The 21,934-nt window shown below is 34.3% G+C and overlaps 1 protein-coding gene and 1 long non-coding RNA gene across 2 annotated transcripts; one reads left to right on the forward strand and one right to left on the reverse strand.

The window, feature by feature from the left end:
* Positions 1–1,419: 1,419 nt before the first annotated feature.
* Positions 1,420–13,527, reverse strand: Ugalt (UDP-galactose transporter). Its single transcript, XM_069839669.1, has one exon. It carries the CDS (start codon positions 12,929–12,931, stop codon positions 11,939–11,941), a length of 993 nt encoding a protein of 330 aa, XP_069695770.1. The 5' UTR covers positions 12,932–13,527; the 3' UTR covers positions 1,420–11,938.
* A 4,474-nt stretch (positions 13,528–18,001) lies between these two features.
* LOC138709135 (uncharacterized) lies at positions 18,002–21,312 on the forward strand. The gene is made up of 2 exons (XR_011334840.1): positions 18,002–18,280; positions 20,014–21,312. It is a non-coding gene; the product is annotated as an uncharacterized lncRNA (long non-coding RNA).
* The last annotated feature ends 622 nt before the right edge of the window (positions 21,313–21,934 follow it).

Raw genomic sequence — 21,934 nt, forward strand, 5'->3', positions numbered from 1 at the left:
GTTTGATTCCTCCTCATTTTTTTTAAGGTTTTCCCCAACTGTAAGATGAGTGTCCGGTAATGGCATGGTGAATACTCAGCATCATCTTGCCAAATACCATCTTGCTATCACCAATCCCAATAACGCTAAACAACCTAGTACTTGAAACAGCGTCGTTAAATAACCAACTAAAAATATAAGGGAATTTTGAATCTTGGACTGATATTTTACTGGCGAAGTGTGACGACATTTATCAGAATATGTAAATTCCCAAAACAATTGTTATTGGAGTTTGAAAGCACCTCATCAATTACACAAGTGCCATTACATGAAATTTATGCTTCATAACATTACACAAGAACTGGATCTAGTGTTCAACATTTTTTAAGACTGTCTATGAACAGATGGACATCACTTCGAACATCATGTAATTTAAAGTAAAATTAAACACTGTGTTAGTATTGAATTTGGAAATTTATCCTTTGAAGAGGTGGAAAAATTCAAATATCTGGGAGCAACAGTAACAAAATATAAATGACACTCAGTAGGAAATTAAACGCAGAATAAATATGGGAAATACCTGTTATTATTCGGTTGAGAAGCTTTTATCATCTAATCTGCTGTCAAAAAATCTGAAAGTTAGAATTTATAAAACAGTTATATTACTGGTTGTTCCTAATTGTTGTGAAACTTGGACTCTCACTTTGAGAGAGGAACATAGGCCAAGGGTGTTCGAGAATAAGGTGCTTAGGAAAATATTTGGGGCTAAGAGGGATGAAGTTACAGGAGAATGGAGAAAGTTACACAACACAGAACTGCATGCATTGTATTCTTCTCTTGACATAATTAGGAACATTAAATCCAGACGTTTGAGATGGGCAGGGCATGTAGCAAGTATGGACGAATCCAGAAATGCATATAGAGTGTTAGTTGGAAGGCCGGAGGGAAAAAGACCTTTGGGGAGGCCAAGACATAGGGACCAATGGCGGGCTTATGTGAGGGCGGCAATGAATCTTCGGGTTCCTTAAAAGCCAGTAAGTGAGTTAGCATTGAATTACACTTTCAAAACAAAACAAAAAAAAAAAAAGTCAATTTTATTTAAAAACAAAGAAAGAAATAAGGAGTGAACACGAGATTCTGTTCTATTAAGCCAAAATTCTAATCATTCATTCAAATAACTTTATACTCCTGGAAGGAGCATTAGTAAAGTAATATGAAATTTACAGCATTGCCACATTCTCAATATTTTAATCCATATTTCCGAGAAAAATATCCAAGACTGAAAATTTATGTTTACAGAAAAATACCTTAACTTTCGCCAGAGAAATGCATGATGGCACATGTCCAACAATTTTTCTTCAACCTGTACAAAGGACTTTTTTGATTATAGGAAGGAGAGGAACCATGAAATTGGGTACCAGTGTTTTCAAAAGAAACATACAATCTTCACATGCCTTTCATTACTATATACTTAAGTACAAAATAAGACTGCTTAAGAAAATTACGTATCAATAACTTTACATAAATAAATTGCAATCACAATCTAAGTTTACACCCAATCAACTCCGTTCACTAAAGGAACACACATGATATAAAAGGTACGGTATTATAAATCATCATACAGCTTCACTGGTCACTTTTGAGCACGCACAATATAAAAGACAGACTGCATGATTAACAATAAGAAACACTTACAAAACATTCTCACAATATGTAGAGACTTTCCAAAAAGGAAAGAAAAGTTATTTAAACTATTGACACTTTTATTTCATAATTTTATAAATTGGAATGCTTTAATGTCTACCTTAGAAGCATAGGTACCAGTAGAATATTCTATCAGAATTACATTTCAATTTATACAACACAATATACACTTACACATAAAAAAGGTGTACAGGTACAGAAATAAAATTTGGAGCTCCCTTATTGTATAAGTTTTGCTTACAACACACTGCGCATGTGCAGTAAACAAGAGCCCCTGTATATATACTACTTGTGGATAGACATGTGAAATTATTGCCTACATAAAGGTGGACTCTCATCAAGACTCACTCCAAATTTTAATTCCGTATCTGTAGCTACATATGGATACACAGTACAGCAAAACTTGCTTTCCGTGATTAGAGAAATATTTCACTTCAGGAGTGACTGAACTCTTCAACACAGAAAAATATTTAAAAAATCGGTATATTTTTCTTATTGTTAGTACATTTTAGGCAAACCACAACCACAATACTGATGTGATGAAAATACCTGCTCAAAACATGCACTTTTCTCCTGAAAAGAACTGTGTTACTCTTAATGGAGTTAAAAATTGTCTCTTAAAACATATTTGACCCCTTTAAGTTGAGCAAAATATTCCTCACACTGAAAATATTTTTATATGGCAAGTCGAAAGATTCTAGAAAGTAAATTCATTAAAGCATATACAATATGCGTAAGTAAGTATTAATCTGATGGAAACAGATGACGAAAAATCTGAATAGAAATTCCAAGGACCAAATCCATACCATTTATTCTCTCAGTAACTCTTATGCAATAAATAAATATATTATAATACAAACGAGGGCAGTACCAATATTTATTGCATCAATTCACAAAACTTAAAACAGAAAAATAGTTTCTCTAACCCACAAATAATTATAAATATATAACAATAGGCCTGCTCTGATATTTCGATTCATAGTATATTTTAAATTTTTAATCAACTTATGAATTAATATATCATTGGCTTACTTTTAAAACCTTGTAAATACATTTGAAGAACTTGCTCAAAAGAGCAAAATAACTTCTTATTCTTTTTATACCCCAGCTAACAACTGTTATGCATTTGTTATTTATAAAATATAGAAACTTTTGCATACTTATCAGAGTTATCAGCAGACGCATTTTAAAATAAATGCAGATTTCGACATTGCAGAAAAATCTGACTTGTGGGGTTTTAGAAGTAAGCCAACGATATGTAATTATACAGAGTGATTCAGTGACTTGTTAAAAACTTTTAAGGATGATAAAGGAGACAATTATTATGAACAACTTTCATATAGAAACCTATGTCAGAAAATGTTCCATTTGGTAGTTTACAAGCCTAGATTATATTAGTGTAACAAGCTAGAATCGAACTCAAGGCCATCCTTTTGTAGTTTGGTTGCAGATGGCCTGTTCCTGTAAATTTTGGTGATTTCCCATAAACATGGTATAAGCTAGTTGGCATTGTAAATTATAATTTGACTGATTAAACCTTGCAACTTCCTGATATGCAGAAGAGCAAAAGAAAATGGAAGGAAAGTTGCAAGATTTAATCAAACTATATCATTCACGATGCTAACTAGCTTATGTTATGTTTATGAGAAATCACCAACGTTTGTAGGAACAGGTCGTCTGAAATCAAACTTCAAAAGGATGGCCTTCACTTCGATTCTGTTTGGTTACAATGTCTAACATATCTAATATCTAGGCTTGTAACTACCAAACGGAACATTTCCGGAAATAATAATAATAATAATAATAATAATAATAATAATAATAATAATAATAATAATAATAATACTTACGGCTTTTAAGGAACCTGGATATTCATTGCTGCCCTCACATAAGCCCACCATCGGTCCCTATCATGAGCAAGATTAATTCAGTCTCTACAATCCTATCCCACTCCCTCAAATCCATTTTAATATTACCCTCCCATCTACATCTCGGCCTCTCCAAAGGTCTTTTTCCTTCCGGTCTCCCAACTAACATTCTATATGCATTTTTGGATTCGCCCATGCCCTGCCCATCTCAAACATCTGGATTTAACCCTTAAGCAGTCGCGCTTAACCATCCCCACCCACTTAAACCATTATTATCTCGAATATGCGAATTGCGATTTCAAAAATGTGTACGGTTATTGTTGCCTAACCAATTCCAATAAAGGTACTGAAAGTTTCAGAAGTACAGACTTACTAAATATGAAGTTACGAGTTCCATAATATCTGACTGGGATGTTCATAACACCCTGCACAACGACTTAAGAGTTAATGTCCCTAATTATGTCAGGTGACAAGTACAATAATTTTAGCTGGCAGAGTTAAGGCGTAAAGCCTTCTCTTTCACTCAACATAGGTTCCTATATGAAAATTGTTCATAACTGTCTCCTCTATTATTCCTAAAAGTTTGTAACACAGTCACTGAATCACCCTGTATAGAGATGGAAAGGAGAAAAAATTGTTGGCACGTAAGCAGCAGAAGATCCATGCATCATTACAGGATAAATCCTAACCGTATTATACTTTTAATATATTTTCAATAAAATGACTATGAAATAAGCTAATCCAATGTAATCACATGCCTCATAGATGTTTGACACAACTGGGGAACAAGTATAAATATTCTAAGAATAAAATAGGAGTCAGATACTAAGTCAACTTCATTTAAGACCAATGGCATAGCTCAGGCAATAAGCACACTGATTGGGAGCTGCACTCAGATAAGAGTTTGATTCCCACTTGGAACGATTACTTGGCTGGAGTTTTTCCGAGGTTTCCCCAACTGTAAGGCAAATGTAAGGTAATCACATAGCAAATCCTCAGTCTTATATCGCTATCACTAATTCCATTGATACTAAATAACCTAGCAGTTGATAAAGCGTTGTTAAATAACCAACTAAAAAATTAATTTTGAATCAATATTAATATGTAAGAGGATATGGGATTGTTCTCTGACAAAACAATTTTTTTTCACCAATATTACCAAAATGGCTCTGTAAACAATTCAAAACTTTAAGAGGCACTTCAGTTGCTATGGCTTTATTAGATGGTTATAAGGAAATATATAATTATGATAAACTTAACATTTTCATCTAAATGTCCTCAAAGATTATGAAAAATACGACCTCTGCATATGTTTTAAGAGTAGGGTATATAAATGTTTGCCTTTTATCTAAGAGAGCCTTAGCTATATATTTTGTTGTCATTAATAAGAGCATATAAAATTATTTTATAACTTCTGAATTAAGTTTTTTATTATAAATTAGGGAAGCCACTTTTAAGTAAAAAAATTAAAGAAATAACTTTTAAAATAAAACGAAAATATTATATTACATTCAATAAAATTAAATAAAACATCCAGTGAATTTAAAAACAATTTCCTAAATATAAGCAGATTTTCAGAAACATTTGCTTGAAAGTGTGTTTTATTTAAGTCAGATCTGAAGACCCTTCTGAATGTCTTAAGAGTTTTGAATGTGTTAATAAGACCAGTTATTCCTTAATTAACAGTTTGATATCTGAGGATTTTATAGTTAGTTGTGGCATAGTTTAGTCATTTATGATGTCCTGATAACTTCTTCTGCAACATAATTTAAACACTGATTAAATTGCAGACTTCTTAACAATGTTAATATATAATATTTACCTTGCTTGACTAACTTCGAAGTCTTGTGCTTCATTGTCCAAAGTCTAGGCTAGTGATATATAAGTATTAAAAGTTTATATAGAAAAATGAAGAATCATCATTTAAACAGCTAAAAATTACGCCACAATACTGACTTTTTTCTATTTATTTTTGAAATACCAAAGTTGTCTATTTTTTTTTTTTGTTGTTGTTGTTGTTGTTAGCATTACAGAACTTCGAAGAGTTTCATATTTTACTAATTTACTGAATTGAGAAATAGAATACAATTATACCTATACTACAGAACTTTTGAAATTTACTTGCTCTGGGGGGGGGGGGGGGGAACAGAAAACAAAACAAAACAAAAAAACTGATAATTGGATCACAGTATCTATGATTTAAGAAGGTAAATTAAGTTTCAAAAGCATGTAAGTTTTCCATAAAAATACGGGAACATTATCAAAATTATTTAAATATTAATATTCAATAAACATCTCAACATAGTACAGATAATAGATAATATATATTATATCGAAAAGGTATGTCTGAAGAATGGAACAGGATGGCAGAAATTAAACTAGCAAATCTGTTTCTGTTTCAGATGATAATAATATGAAACAATTTATAAACAGTTTAAAAGGCTGTCTTCATAAACTGTACATTCCTTAAACTGAAATTTTTATGTCACAATTCACAAAAGAAAAAAATATTCAGACAAAAAAGGTAATTATTCAGTCATCATTGTTTATTGTGTATTCTTAAATTTTGCTAATATTCAAATTGAATTTATATATAAAAAAAAAAGTTTATCAACGATAGATGAAGTTACCTGCCCCAAGGAGAAGATTAATTTTGAAAATGAAAAGTATGTCTGTTGAAAATGAAAAGTATGTCTGTCCAGATGTTCCAGAATGAGTACGGTATATTATGTTCTACTTGTTTTCTTTAATAAAATCTGTCAAGTGAGAGTATAGGCTGGTACAGGTTTCATTTAAACAATGAGCACTTATTGGCAATATTAAATACTTCTTTCACAGAAACAGAACCCGATTTCGAAGTATGTGGACTGTAGTATTAAGAGGTTTTGGTATGACTGAAAGGAACTAAATGTCTATAATAATAATTTATAATTAAAGTTGTATCCATTTATACAGAGATTGTTATTGTAATGAATGATTATATACACGTTATAATTTTTCTGGAGTTAAATATTCTGTAATTTGTGTTGAACATGTTTATTATTTAAAGAAGAACTATAAACAAGACAGTAGGACATGTGCCTAAAGAATACAGTCCATCATTGTAAGGCTGAACACAACTGCAGTAACAACTGTCCTCCTGCCAGCTCTTTCCAGTGTTTGTGGCTTTCCTATTTTGAGTAAGTGTGCCCACGTCTGATTGATAACAAATTTATTATTATTATTATTATTATTTGCTTCTCCTAATGGCTTACTGTTTGTAATTAGTCAAATTTTATCACATTTATGCATATTAACGAAAAAAGAAGACATAAATTTATAGGGTTTGCTATTATCTACAGTAGGTTCCAGAACATATCCCCAAGATATGAGGGAATTACTGTATTTATAAATTTAACTGAGAAGTTAAATTTAGGCCCTCTTCAGATGAGGCCATTTAGTGGCACTTCTCAGAAGCACTGCAGCTTGTGAATAATGGACACAAATGAGGGATTTTAAACACAGCCATGACCACAGAAAAGTGGTGCTGCAAATAGCCTGTGTAGTTGGCTTCACCACAAGTGGCGGCCACTGTGGCATTGAATTGTAGATTTCACACGAGGCTGCAGCTATACAACTATTTTAGTAGCTCATATGTGGCATGATAGAATAGATGCTTACAGTCGAAATGTTGGGCCATTAATTCTGCACATTGTCACGACAGTATACAGCATACTATTGCATACAGGAACACCACATTGTGTGAAATGACTTTTTAGATGTGCGAAAATACGAAAAAAAGATTATCGTTCTGTTGCAAATCATCAAATAAAGTGTGAAATAGTCCTCAAAAACCAACCAACAGATGAACCTAGACTCTTCCTCTATTGCAACATCTATTCTTTCTTCAAAAGTATATCTCCTCCTATGTGCATGTTCACTGGAAGACTGAAAAATTCTCTACAAAAATCTAATGTATTAAGCACTGCTTCAAACATGTGTTCGCAGAGCCACCAACGTTTTGTGAAGTGCCACCAAGACACAAAGTGGCATCATATACAAGGGCCTTTAATAAACACGTGTCAATAAAAAAAAAAGTGATAGGGGATTCTTAGGAACCCTGTAATTGCGTGAAAAGTTTACGTTGTCTGTTGGGTGTTACTGTGATGTCTAGATTTTTAAAGAATTTGTTCTTATTTAGGATTGAGAGTGAAATAGATGTAATGCAATTTACATGCTGTATTATTATTTTTCCATTATTTCTTTATTGAATATATACACATAACTGTATAAATATTTGCAATAGAATTACTGTGCTTCATCTGAATTAGTTTGTTGGTGAGCTGTTAGTATAGGTCTAAGATAAGAGAAATAACAAATATAATTCATGGGAGGCAAAAGGTAATTGGGATTTTCCAATCTCTGATCAGATCAAAAACCACGACAGAACTGATATTTAACCATTGTGATGAATTTCGGTGAAGTCCAGAGGGTCTAATTAGTAAAATCACTCTCATGTTAGATGCGAAAGAGAGTGTGATGTGCAGAAAACAACGGGAAGCTACCGCATTTATCTTTTCCAAGAAAAACTGCAATTTGAAATGTGGATATGGAGAAGAATGGAATGTGTGAAATAGACAGAATAAAATATGAAGCTGTGCCAGAAAAAGTGGGTGAAAAAAGACTAATGCTGAAACAGATCAGGAAGTGAAAAAGAAATTAGCTGGGCCACTAGCTAAGAAGAAACTACCTACTGAAGGATGCACTGGACGGAATAGTTAACGGGAGGAATGTTCAGGGTAGAAGGAGATATCAGATGATAGACAATATTAAGATACATGGATCGTATGCGGAGACTAAGAGGAAGGTACAAAAGAGGAAAGATTGGAGAATGCTGGGTTTGCAGTGAAAGACCTGCCCTTGGGTAGAATACAATGAATGAATGAATTAATGAAAAAATGAATGAATTCATGCAAGAAAGTAACTATATCTATAGCAAGTGTCTGATCCATTGCTAAGCAAGTGATGTCAAAATAGTGTGACTAACTCATTCCCATTGCATAGTAAGTGATGTCAGAGTTGAAACTTCTGTAACATTTTATCCCTTTGACTTTCGAGCATAAACATTTCACGTTAAAGCTCAACTTAATCAGTGGTAATAGCTTCTTGAGAATTTCAAGATGATAATTTGAGAAGCTGCTGCATTTATTAAGACCTAACATTCAATAACAGTTTACAACAGTGTTTTATGGCATTTGTAGAACTGCAATACATTATTAATTTTTTTTATATTTTCTAACTTTTGTAAGGTAATAAAATTTGGTACTTATTTAATAACGATTTGTTAAAAAATATCTAATATGTACAACTAACTCCGAGATAGCCACTGGCATAGCTTAGGCAGAGGTGCATTTACTTGCTGATCTGGGGTGGGGGTTCAATTCCTACTTGGGCTGATTGCCTAGTTAAATTTTTTCAAGGTTTTCTTCCACAGTAAGGCAAATGTAAAATAATGCATGGTATATTCTCGGCCTCATCTCACAATCACCAATTCCATCAACACTAAATAACATAATAGTTGACACAGCATCGCTAAATAGCAAACTAAAAAAAGTGGACAATGTGTTACGAGTTTAATTTGACTCTGTAGCCTACAAATAGGTAATTATTTTCTCTTCTTACCAGAAGCAATTGGAGTAACAATTGCCGTATGTGTTAGGCTATACCTAAATATTGAAACAAGTTATTCTCCAACACCACAAAGAATGAGGGAGACTATGTGAGAGAGAATTTTCTTCATTCTGTACAAGAAGAGTAATCAGATATTTTATTTAGATCTAGCAACCATAGAAGCTTGAAGTCTTATTTGAGAAGTCCTGCTTCTGATACCTATAGCCTCCAATACTGATTATTTATATAGTATACATTTTATTTCAGATTTCCTAAAAATTACTGTGCAAATATGAAAAACACTTAATTATATATACCGGTATATAAAATAAAAAAGGGATTACTTCCAAATTCGTCGGGTAGTAGCAGTATGTTTTGTTTCCAACTGCAGAGGTTATTCAGTGTTAAAATTCAACATGAGCGGTAAACAGCTGAAAATTTTGCTTGGAGTCCTCTATCAGGGACAGAATTCTTTAATGAACCTTAAGGGTATGCACTCACTTAACATAACGGCTCCATTTGGCGCATTAGGATTTTTATTCTTTGCATTATTTTAAATGGCGCATCGCCCACTTGGCTGTATTGCCTCTGTCCGCATGACTGGATTCCATCCAGAATTCTGGCCAGAGAATTCTAAATGGATTTCTGTATGGACCAAGATTGAAATAAGGAAGGTCATGACAATTATATCGATTATAACATCTCCAATCGTGGTAATATCACAGTCTAGTACATACACACTCATGAAGCTTGAGATGATTTTTTGCATTTCTCGCGATACAATGCTCCAAGTGGTTAGAAACTGAGAGTACTAGGAACAATAGACTGTGCAATAATAGCGATCCTAGTGGCTAGCAACTAAAGTTCAACTGTCATTGCATGTATATTCACTATGTATTGAGCTTCGTGACTGTATGTATTAGACTATGGTAATAATGAAGCATAAATGAAATGGATGACGCAAAGCTTATTCTATTAGTCAAACAGTATGAAAAGCTTTACAATCATATCAAAGATTACAGCAATCTAATTTGCAAAAAGAACATAGCCTATGTGATTTTTTTTTTAATTCGTCAACTTTTTGGATAAAGTATCAAAATCATTTGGGTGATCTCCCGACTGTTCCTAATTACTTTCTGCTTATTGCTGAGAGGTAGTTCATTTATTATGCTGCACTCCCGTCATAACCAGGATGAACTGCGTGAAAACAAATTTGACAGATAACTATGAGAAGAGGAACAAAGGTGTACAATGACTCGTATAGTACTGAGGGTTATAAGTTCCTAGTTTTGATATATACACATTTTGGTGGGAATGTGCCTGTTTATAAAATGTTTCAGCGAATCTCCTGGGATACTTTCCACTTTTAGATCTTGATGTATCTGTTCGTTTCTTGTGTACCACCCGCTGTTATGAATTATACATAACACTTTATTTTGTACTACTCGAATTGGATTTAACGTCTTAGGTGCGTATCCCCATACTGTTGAACCATACAAAAGCACTGATCTAATCAGCAATTTATAAATTGTCACTTTTTTAGATGTTGACGATGCACATGTCCCTATGTGATGAGATTGGAAAAAAAGAATGAATCAACAGGACATGTTTTTCTTAGTTTATTTAAGTTAGGGATATTCATTTTATTTCCAGGTTCAGTTCAGAACACTACAATTAAATGATGCGCTCTAGTGGCAAATAACATTATTTGATTATCAATTCGGAAATGCGGACAAGTGAGCATTACTATAATCAAAATCCGAACACGGCGAACGAATTTTTTTCCGGTAAGTGAGCACCTACCTTAAGTCTGTAATACAGTCTCCCAGCTTTATTTCCTTTCCAGAGTTAGCTATGCTAAAGATTTCATCGCCCTTCAAAATCCATCGCAGTTGGCCAGATTTAAATAGCACACTTCAGATACAGTCTAGTATATACAGTCACGAAGCTCAATACGTAGTAAATATGCATCCATAGATAGTTTGTGACCAATAGGATCGCTACTATCGCCTCATCACAGACAATGCAAAATAGTACCGGCACAACCTATTGTTCCTAGTACCCTCAACATCTCAAGCTTCGTGACTGTATATACTAGACTGTGCTTCAGATCTAATGATCGATCAGCATGGTAAGGAAATTTATGGCATTTTTTTTTAAATATGCTAAAGATTAATGTACGCCTAAAATATAATGAAACTCTCCAAACAACACTCTAAGTAACGAATTCTGTACAACCTAGATCTACAGGTCGAAATTTCTGTAGTTATCTGCTGTCAAAATAAAAATGTATTCATACGGGCTATTTCGCGACACAAATTCAGAGGTTACTCTAATGGGATTATTATCAATTGATCAAAAGGGAAGTATCTGAAATAAAAATCTAATATCCTAGTATATGCCCGAAAAAAAATGTGTAAAAGTAAGTAAAATCTCAAATAGGATACTGAACTGAACTCTACACGTTCAAAACAATTAAAAGTCTGAACATTTCCGCAATTAAAACGTTTGATAGGCCTATTTATTAATATCCAACAGCATAGTATTACCATTTTGCTATACCAACAATGAAGTTACATGTTACATGCAAACCATCTTAAAAAAAGACGATCATAATGATAATTATGATAAACCGATCAATGAATATTTAATACAATTTAATTTCCATGTTAAATATTTTAGTACCTAATTAAATGAACAATGTTTTAAAGTCAAATTAAGATGCATATAAATGTGTGTCACACTTTCAGATTCTGAGTAACCTGTGTATCTCGCGATGGGGGTTTGTAATTGTACATGAAAATTGAACATATTACAAGGGCTGCACCTAGCACAAACTGAAGTGTGACATGAAAATCAAACAGATATATAGATGCAACACAAGAAATTACTATAGCTAATGATGTGGCGAATCCCTTCAGAATGTTGTCAGCATACTTAACCACCATTGCAACCACAAGACCTCCCCCTGCCTGTAGGGCAACAAGGTACCATACAAATGAATCATAACCAAAAAAGAATCCTCTGTTGCGAATTATGGTTCCATCATAAAGGAAACAAGTAACGAACCCAAAAGGCAACGAGAGGAAGCTGAGTTGCACGTTCCTCATCCACACTGATATGTCCGAACCTTTAAGTAGTTTTTCAAAATATATTCCAGCAAAGCCCGACAGAACACAAGCAGAAAGAGCTGCACCAAAACCTAGCAACCGATTCTGCTCTAAACCAGAAGGCAGATATGGTGTCTCTGTATGTGCAAGTTGTACTAAAACAACACCTGTCAGAAGAATCACCAGTGCCCCCCACTGTAAAGGAAAGAGACTTCGGCGTAAGATCAGCACTGTAAACATTGCTGTTGTAAGAATCTTCAATTGATATGTTACTTGATATGTAGCTGCATCTAGATGAGAGGCCGATACATACAATAAATTATTCTGAATTATATATACAAGCGAGGGAACACAAACTTTCAGTGTGTCTATAGGCTGTTTTATGATTATGTTATGTAGAGCTGCCAAAGCCTTCTCTACATTCCCTTCTTCTTTATACACAAACACAAGACAAGTCAATAGTTTGACGACTTCAGACATTACAACTGCAGTAGATGATAGGAACATGTCCCCAGACCGTGTTCGGGCATATCTCATACTCAATCCTAATATAGCATTTTGCAATGTTAGAGTCACCAGACTTGTGTATTTTAATAATGTCATTTTCTTTTGTGCGTCCATTGTTTCAAACTGAATTCCAGCAATTAAATTCACTCGTTACTACACCCAACTCCAACAATATTGTAATCACCAAACTTTAATTTGTAACATAAAAAACCATTAGTAAATCAACTATTCATACAGCTAAACACGCTGACGATTATATGCCACATAGACAGCTGAGCTAATCTAATATTTATTTTAAATGCAGTGACATCACACTCAACAGCAATTTTAGCACAGGCTTGACACATACTACATGGAACACCACTTGTCAACGCTATAAAGCCGGAATAGTTCCATTAAGATCATTTGAATAGCATACTTAAAAAATACATCATAATAACATTTAATGATAGTCATATTTGATAACATACGCGCAATTGAATATTGTCTACAGAGGTTAGAGTTCGACAAATATTCACCATTGACACGTAGATTAGGGACCCCCACCCGCCATTTTATATTGTACCAACATTAACACACTTTACATTGTACACAATTAACATTCAATTATAGTAGTTCTAAAACAAAGGGAGCTCCCGACTAAAGTCACATATTATGACCGAAGTTGTTTTTCTACAAGGACTATATCATAATTACTGTACAGTACGTATGGAAAGTATATTCATACGAATCTTTTAACTTTGGAATGTTGGAACGCCTTAATAATGTTTACAAAAAATGTTCTTTATCGTGGATTACCAAACGAGCATAGAAGACAAAGAATAGACAAAAGCATCTTGGTACCAACGAGCACAGCATTCTGTGCTCGTTGCTTGGTACCATTGGCCGGAATGAAGCCGTTTTGTTAGACCTGACTCCATTTTGTTGCTACCAAAATATTGCAAAGTAGCTACCACTGCTACTACTATTCGGATTTTTATTATACAACGAGTTAGAAAGAGATTCTTCTCTTTCTAACTCGTTGTTATTATAGTAATGCTCACGTTTCCGCATTTCCGAATTGATAATAAAATAATGTTATTTACCACTAGAGCGCATCATTTAATTGTAGTGTTAGGAACTGAACCTGGAAATAAAATGAATATCTCTAACTTAAAGAAACTAAGAAAAACATTGATTCATTCTTTTTTCCAATCTCATCACATATGTTCTTCTTGCAAATTAGATTGCTATAATCCTTGATATGATTGTAAAGCTCTTCATACCGTTTGACTAATAGAATAAGCTTCGCGTCATCCATTTCATTTATGCTTCAATATTACGTACCGGTACCATAGTCTACTCTAGTACATACAGTCACGAAGCTCAATACATAGGGAATATACATGCAATAACAGCTGAACTTTAGTTGCTAGCCACTAGGATCGCTACTATTGCACAGTCTATTGTTCATATTACTCTCAGTTTGTAATTTTTATTTATTTTTTTTGCAAAACACACCCGACAATGGTTATTGCACACAACACAGCAACAGTGATAATTCACGACGTGTAGAATTAAGTAGAACAACAATGTAATTCTAATTACAATTAGTGCTCACAATGCACTATGTGCACAATGAATCTATCAGTTCTCAGTTCACTTATCTTGGCTAGTTCTTCTAGCTCACCGTTTAAGTTCACTGCATGTCGAACCCAGGTCTCCGAACTGCGGTTCACTACACGTTGAACCCAGGTCTCCCGAACTGCGTCGCACTCGCCTGTGTGTACACAGTCACAGTTAAGGACTCATTTTCTCGGTCGCTCTCGACGACTGACTTACGGCGTTATTTATACTGTACACCACACTTGCGAGAATGCTCTGGTTCCAGAACTTTCGGGGACTGCCGCTTCTAGACGTTTCCTTACTCTCCCCAGTCACCGTAGCCTTCTCTTCTCGCTCTGTACCACGCTACAGCTCCTACCGAAGTTCGAGTTCTTGTTTCCCCGTACATTTCTCTATCTATAGACACACACGCCCGACACCATCGAGAAAGCTCCATTCTTCACAATACTTTCTAGCTTTGTATTAATCATGGCGAATGATACGTAAATACACACACACAAAAAAGAAAACGTAACTTTAAAATTATTAAGCGAGTAGAACAGCTTTCTTCGATTGTCATAATACTGAAAGAAATTATTTGGTGCCTTCTAACAATGACCGATTTATTTATTTATTTAAAGGGCAAGACAAGTTAACGTTTGATGAAGAATGGGTGGAGGGGAGAAAAATTCTCTCCGGCACCGGGACTCGAACCCGGGTTTTCAGTTCTACATGCTGATGCTTTATCCACTAAGCCAGTGGTTCCCAACCTTTTTTGACTGAAGACACTTTATTGAACGTCCACGATATCACGACACATTTGTTATTGTTGTTGTTATTATTATTATTAATATAGTAATAATAAAAAGCAGTGCTTTTCTTATGGAAAAAAAGACGGTGGAACTATGTGTAGAATATTTTACAGCGGATGGGGAGATGACTATTATTCATTGCACTGGAATTTTGTCGTTTTTAACTTCCTTTTCGTCCAACTAAGCCTTTCGAGGTCTAAACGGAATTCCAATAAAAATTGTATTAAAACATAGTTATTTACACATATTTTTGGTTCCATGATGAAAAAAAAAGTGCGGGAATGCCGTTCCGCCAGAAAAAAACCTCATTACAACTTCTAAGAAGTGTCGGACATCCAATGTTGTAGACAGGTCGATGTTAACACGTAACCTGGGGGGGGGGGCGATACGTGGCCTTATGGTTGACAAGCCAACACGTAAATAATCTTCAAGCTGCAGCAGTCTGTTCCTTTGTTTAGATTTCATTATTTTCATGGTAGAAAAAGCTGACTGACACAAGTATGATGTTTAAAACAGAAGCAAAATGTTTATGGTCCTCTTTGCAATTGTGGGATACTGACATCGTGCATAAATCCAAAAAGGCTGCACTGAATTGTCTAAAAATTTTGTTTTCAAAGTAGAATCGCATGACAAGTGTAGCAACTCATTTTTCTCGTTGACAGGTTGATGGCGCTTTGCATATTGATCTAACCAGAAGTAGCCTACCAAAAGGAGAAATTACTCATTTTAACTCTGAAATGGACAAGCTAGGAAAGTACTTTGCTACTCAAGTTTCTATGGGAACGCATTCTTCTTCATTTTCAACAAATCGATTTTCGAAACTCTCAACTATAGGAACGGGCAATAATTTACCTGCTATAACCAAATACTCTGAAAACTTCAGTTTTTTGTAAAATCCTTTAATTTTGCTTCTGGCTGAAATAGTAATAGTTTTTGTTTTGTGTTGCGTGCTTGCATTTAAAGAGTCCAGTCTCTCGAAAAATCTTCTCCCACAAGTTTTGCATATTCTGACTTTTCGTTCTCAAAAAAAAAATAAATAAATAAAATAATAATAATAATAATAATAATAATAATAATAATAATAAAATAAGAAGCTTGTCTTGAAGCTCTACCACTCACATTAATTGATTTACCTCTAGGAAGCCAACGGGTTTCATCAGTGTGCAACAATAAATTGGTATGCTTGGCCCCCATAGACTCGCAAAGCTTTTGAAGCACTCTAGACTTAACTGGTCTTGGTTTTACATAGTTCATCATTTTAATCGTACTTAACACAGATTCTAAAAGTCCCCCTCTAATAGTTCTCATAATTAACACCTCCCTGTGCAAGAAACAATGAGTTGTCATATAGTCTGGTTCACTACTCTCACGGAACTTATAAAGCCTTTAATTTTCTCCATTAATGATGCTGCTCTGTCTGTGCAAAGAGAGATGCAATTTTCCAGGAAATATTATGTTTAACAAAATAATTATTAACACAGTCATAAATATCTTTGCATGTAGTAGTGGCTTTGAGTTCTTGGCAAAATAAAAATTGTTCAATATCTAAATTATATTCGAACCTACTAAAGCTAATTAATTGGCGTTCACCACTTGTGTCATTAATGGCTTTCGTCCAACTGTAGAGCAAACACAGTTTCCCCCACTAATTTACTGTTCACATTAATTTCAATGTCATGAGACTTTTTTTATTCTGTAACTAACAGTGTTATCCGATAATGGAATTTTTTATATTTCTTCTTTTGCAGCATCACTAAACATAATTTTCACAATTTTTTTTTGTGGCTGGTAATATTAGTTCCTGGCCAATATTATGAGTTTTTTCTGTTGGGCTATTAACTCAGAAACTACATAATATATGAAGCATGCAACGTTTTGTCAGAAAAAGAAATGCATTTTACTAACGCACTAGAGGATTTTTCCTGTGACTTCAAAGACGTTCAGAATATTCTCTTGGTTTTGAAGTTATATGAGTATGATTACTTTCTAAATGCCTTTTTAGTTTATTCGGCACCATCGACTGATTTGAGAAAACATTTCCGCATATAAAACACTCGAGATTTTGTTTATATTCATCTCTGCGCCATGTAAAACCTTATTGCAAGTATTCATTACTATACAGGGCTATTCATAAGTCCGTGAAACATTAAAAAAATTCAGGACTACTAAACTACACAAAAGATAACAAATTATTTTACACTACAATAAAGAGAAACTCTCCAAGTTTTGTTACATATCTTACAGATGCTAATACGGCATACATCCACGTTGTGTCGGCCTGGTTGGAGCAGTAGATACAGCGCTGGCCTTCTATGCCCGAGGTTGTGGGTTCGATCCCGGGCCAGGTCGATGGCATTTAAGTGTGCTCAAATGCGACAGGCTCATGTCGGTAGATTTACTGGCATGTAAAAGAACTCCTGCAGGACAAAATTCTGCCACACCAGCGACGCTGATATAACCTCTGCAGTTGCGAGTGTCGTTAAATAAAAAAATCATAAACAATCTACTGGAATGATTTGTTTTTCTGTTTTTTTTTTTTTTTTTTTTTCATTTTTCTTCTAAAGTTCTTTTCCTTTCTAGTTTTGTATTTTTCTACCAAAGTGCCTACTTGTTTTTGCAAATTTACGCTAAGGTATAATTATGTACGAGATAATGATGTGTTCTGTTCTGTGATTTAAAGATTAAAATTCTGTGTTCAGAAATGTGAATTTGGAATTATTTGAGAGTTCACCTATCCAACCTGCCAATATTTTAGGGACTAAACTAGAGAGGCATCCACAAAAAAAAAGCCAAAATGTGACAGGTGGCAGATAACTACCTTGTGAGCTCTTGTGTGATTTAAAAGGGCGCAAGCAGACAAAGGTTAACATAGCAGACTGGCTCGCATCACAGCTACCTTCTGTTGTATGAGTTGTGAGCATCCCGAATTATTACAAGTTTTTAACCCTTATAAAAATATTTATAACAATTCCATTAAAATTATATAAAAGAATTTTTCTTTTATCAATAATGTGCCTTTTTAATGAATACTAAAACTGTTAAGGATGGACGATAACATTATATGAAGGTAATTAAATTCGCATTTTATCAGTCTTATGAATAGTATGCCATATCAGATCGTTTCCCGGATTTCGTATGCCTATCAGGCTACCGGCCCACTACACATTGGAACGAAGTGATATCTTTTATTTCAAGGAGCTTCAGGCTGTATTAAAAAAATCAAGGAAGTTGATACAAAGGGCAACAATGTAAACTGGATAAAAATAGTCTGGTTTCAATACAGAAAAAAGAGAGGGTTTGGTGCCAATTCATCTAGGGAATTTTCGTCCAGGAGCATTTTCATCCTTGGAACAGTCGTTTATTGAATAATTTGCTCAAAATTATTAATCTAAAAGAAAGTTCAACCAAAGAAAATTGTCTTAAATTTATAATATTTGTGTAAATATGTCTGGAGCTGTATGGAATATCCCGGCTATATACCAGATTGCAGAACATTACAACTTTCGTATGTGGGATTTCGAAGCAAGTATTATTATTTGATCAAAATCGTCTTTATCATCATTGTCATGGTCATCCAAACTATCGAACATCAAAAATTGTTCACCACTTGTTGTTACTCGCAATTCTTGCAGTAAAGCATGAAGATCTGATAGTGACTTTGGGTTGAGGGAAATTTTCTCTGACGTCTATTACTCATGTTCCTTTTTAGTGACTCACACAAAGGAAGGAACAGAAGCACTCCTGATGGTACACTCTCCAGCTCACGTTGGATAATTTGCGCTGGACCCGCAACAGGCTCATTCTCTGCAGCTCTCTTTAGCCTAATACAACAGCTGAGGTCTTCCACTTCTTCTAGTGATGGTGGATGATCGTTATCAATAGCCTTCAAAACCTGTACATCGTTAGCAACCAGTGCTGTAGTAATAGCCCGTTTCGTGCAATTTGGTTTTTTTCTACAAACCCAATACAGTTTAGTTCTATTAGAATTTCTTGAGTGCAATTTGTATAGATATCCTCTGTGGACCAAAATCATTTCATTCCTTTCACTATGTTTAAATAATTTCTCCCTGATCGTCCATTAGACCATTTATGAGCAACTGGAAATTTAAAACTGTATACTGATGTATGAGCAAGTGGTAATTTAAAACTGTATACAAAATAGAAATATTACCACGGATATGGATATGGGGAATATTGTTGGGTGAATGTTCCTAGGGTGAGGGTAAGAATGGAATATGTTGGGCGAATTATCTTTGGATTAATATTCTTGAGTGAATTTTCTTGGGTGAAATATTTTGGGTGAATTGTCCCTTGTGTGAAATATTCATGGATTAAATGACCGAACCCCAAAGAGAGTGAACACATGTTTTAAATATACCTGGCCAATATCACATTTTTTTTTACAGGAGAGAGATAAACAGACGAACAAAATGATGGGGCCAATTAAATAACATAAAATATATTTCAGAATCCAGCTAACTGTCAATAGTAAGGGCCTATATTAATGCATTTATGTTGTAAAAAAAAAGCTGTTTATGTCTTCATTATTTATAATTTAAAGCTGATTGAATTGACGTATTTTGATCATATATGATATTACTGATTGCATAATATCGCATATGTTGCATCGCTCTGCTTGTTTTTGTTTTCAAACTTTTTCTCAATTTTGTAAAAAGCACTTCCCAACTTTGTATCATAATATACTATTACACATTTGTGAAAAATCACAAATTTCATTCAGTTATTTGCAATATAAATCAATAATATTAAAATAAAAACTGATTTTTACTTTTCTTTCAGTCTCGACACAAGATGGGAAGTTTATCTCAACTGAAGCCAAATTCAACATTTTGAAGAGCCTTACTCAGACAAGATGGTCCGCTTGGGATGACACCTGCCGAAGATTCTGTTTCTCTTTAGAATGAAATCATGGCAGCTCTTCAGATAATTGCTAGTGACAAAAGTGAAAAACTATCTACGCATTCTAAGGCTTCAGTCTTTTGAATTCACTTGACTCCCTGGAAATGTGCTTCCTGACCCTGCTCTGGAATGATATCCTGGAAAGATTTAACAAAGTGAGCAAATCTTTGCAATCTGTGAACATCGAACTGGGTACAATTGCGGAACTTTATTGGTCCTTGGTAATATACCTAAGGAAAGGTGCTACCTTTGATCATTATGAGTCAAAAGCCGTAGAAATATCGGTGAACAGAACTATGCATACAATATGAAGAGGAAATATAAGCGAAAAGTGCAGCTTGATGAAGTAAAGGGAAACGAGGTCGAATTCTCAGGCAGGGACAGATTCCGATTTACCACATTCGTCATTATCAACAGGTGGATTGCAGAATTACAGAGACATGGTTCTGGTTACGAGAAACTAAGTAAAAAGTTGACTTTCTCACGAAGCTACATAGTTTGGAATCTCAAGAAGTCCGTGACGGAGCATAGAACCTGAAGCCTTCTATCTGGGGAATTTGGACGGTATTTCAGAAAATGAGCATCTACACCTGTGAGCTACAGGGGGAAAGGGGTTATCGTCACTGGAGCTATACAAGTACATCCTGAAAAAGACTTTTTGGACATTTATCCAACTGTAGGAAGAACATTCTGGATGCTGTTGTGTACACCAGGGTCAAACTGTTCAGCAGAACGTTGTTTAAAGTGCTAAAGAGAGTAAAGAATTATTTAAGATCTACCACAGAACAGGCTTAATTTACTCAATGTGCTGTCTATAAAGTCAGAAATAATGCAATCTGTGGACTATAATGTCATCTGTTCCTTTGCAGAGCAGAAAGTGCGTCACGTGGGAATGTAATCTTGTAATTATAATAGGGTTGCCATATTTTGATAAGCAAAAAAGGAGGACATTTTATCGACACCTACTTCTGAACAGATCACTATCATAGGCCATGTACAATAGTGATATATGTATAGTATGTAGACTACTGAAGCTGAGAAATATTGCTAGTAGTAATTTCTTAACCTTAAATAACAAAACAATAATACAAACAAGTGAATTGGTCATAATTTAATCTTTATAACCATGAGTCTAATTATAAATCACAAAAAAGCAATAAAAATAACATACAATTTCAATACTTTTGTATTCTATATTGTTATATATGACAATATTGTACCTGCAGTCTCATTGGGTTGACTTTTCAATTCAATATTTTGAACTGCAAACCACCATTCTTCGAATCGAAATACTGGATAACTATTGGAAAGAGCTTTATCGAACCATTGTTACTCCACAATAAAGTATTTCATTTTCTTCAATGGTTTTTAAAAGATTTCCCAAAGAATCGGGTGCCAAAACAGAGTTAATAATTGCCTCTGTCTTCATTTTTCCACAATAAACTTCTTCGCAATATCCGAATCTGGGAACATCGCCGTCATCTTCAGTAGGCCAGATGTGCACGCCATCACAATGTAACTATTGTGGTGTTTACCAGTGTGGAAAGTGAAAGTTCCTTCTGCTGTGGTTACTTCATCTTCAAATTTTCTGCCAAGTTTTACAAAAAAGTCAGTTAATTTTATAGAAGAACTTTTTCCTTGAACTGCTCTTTTGTGTTTTTCGCAATCCAGATGTGCTTGCAAATCAAGTCCTCATTTATTCGACACTGAAACAAATGTACCGGCTTTACATACCATGCATTCACCCTCGAAATTATCTCTACTTCTTCGAAAACAAGGATATTTCTTCTGTAACTAAGCA

Source organism: Periplaneta americana, chromosome 11 (assembly GCF_040183065.1).
Source record: "Periplaneta americana isolate PAMFEO1 chromosome 11, P.americana_PAMFEO1_priV1, whole genome shotgun sequence".
Lineage (NCBI taxonomy): Eukaryota > Metazoa > Arthropoda > Insecta > Blattodea > Blattidae > Periplaneta > Periplaneta americana.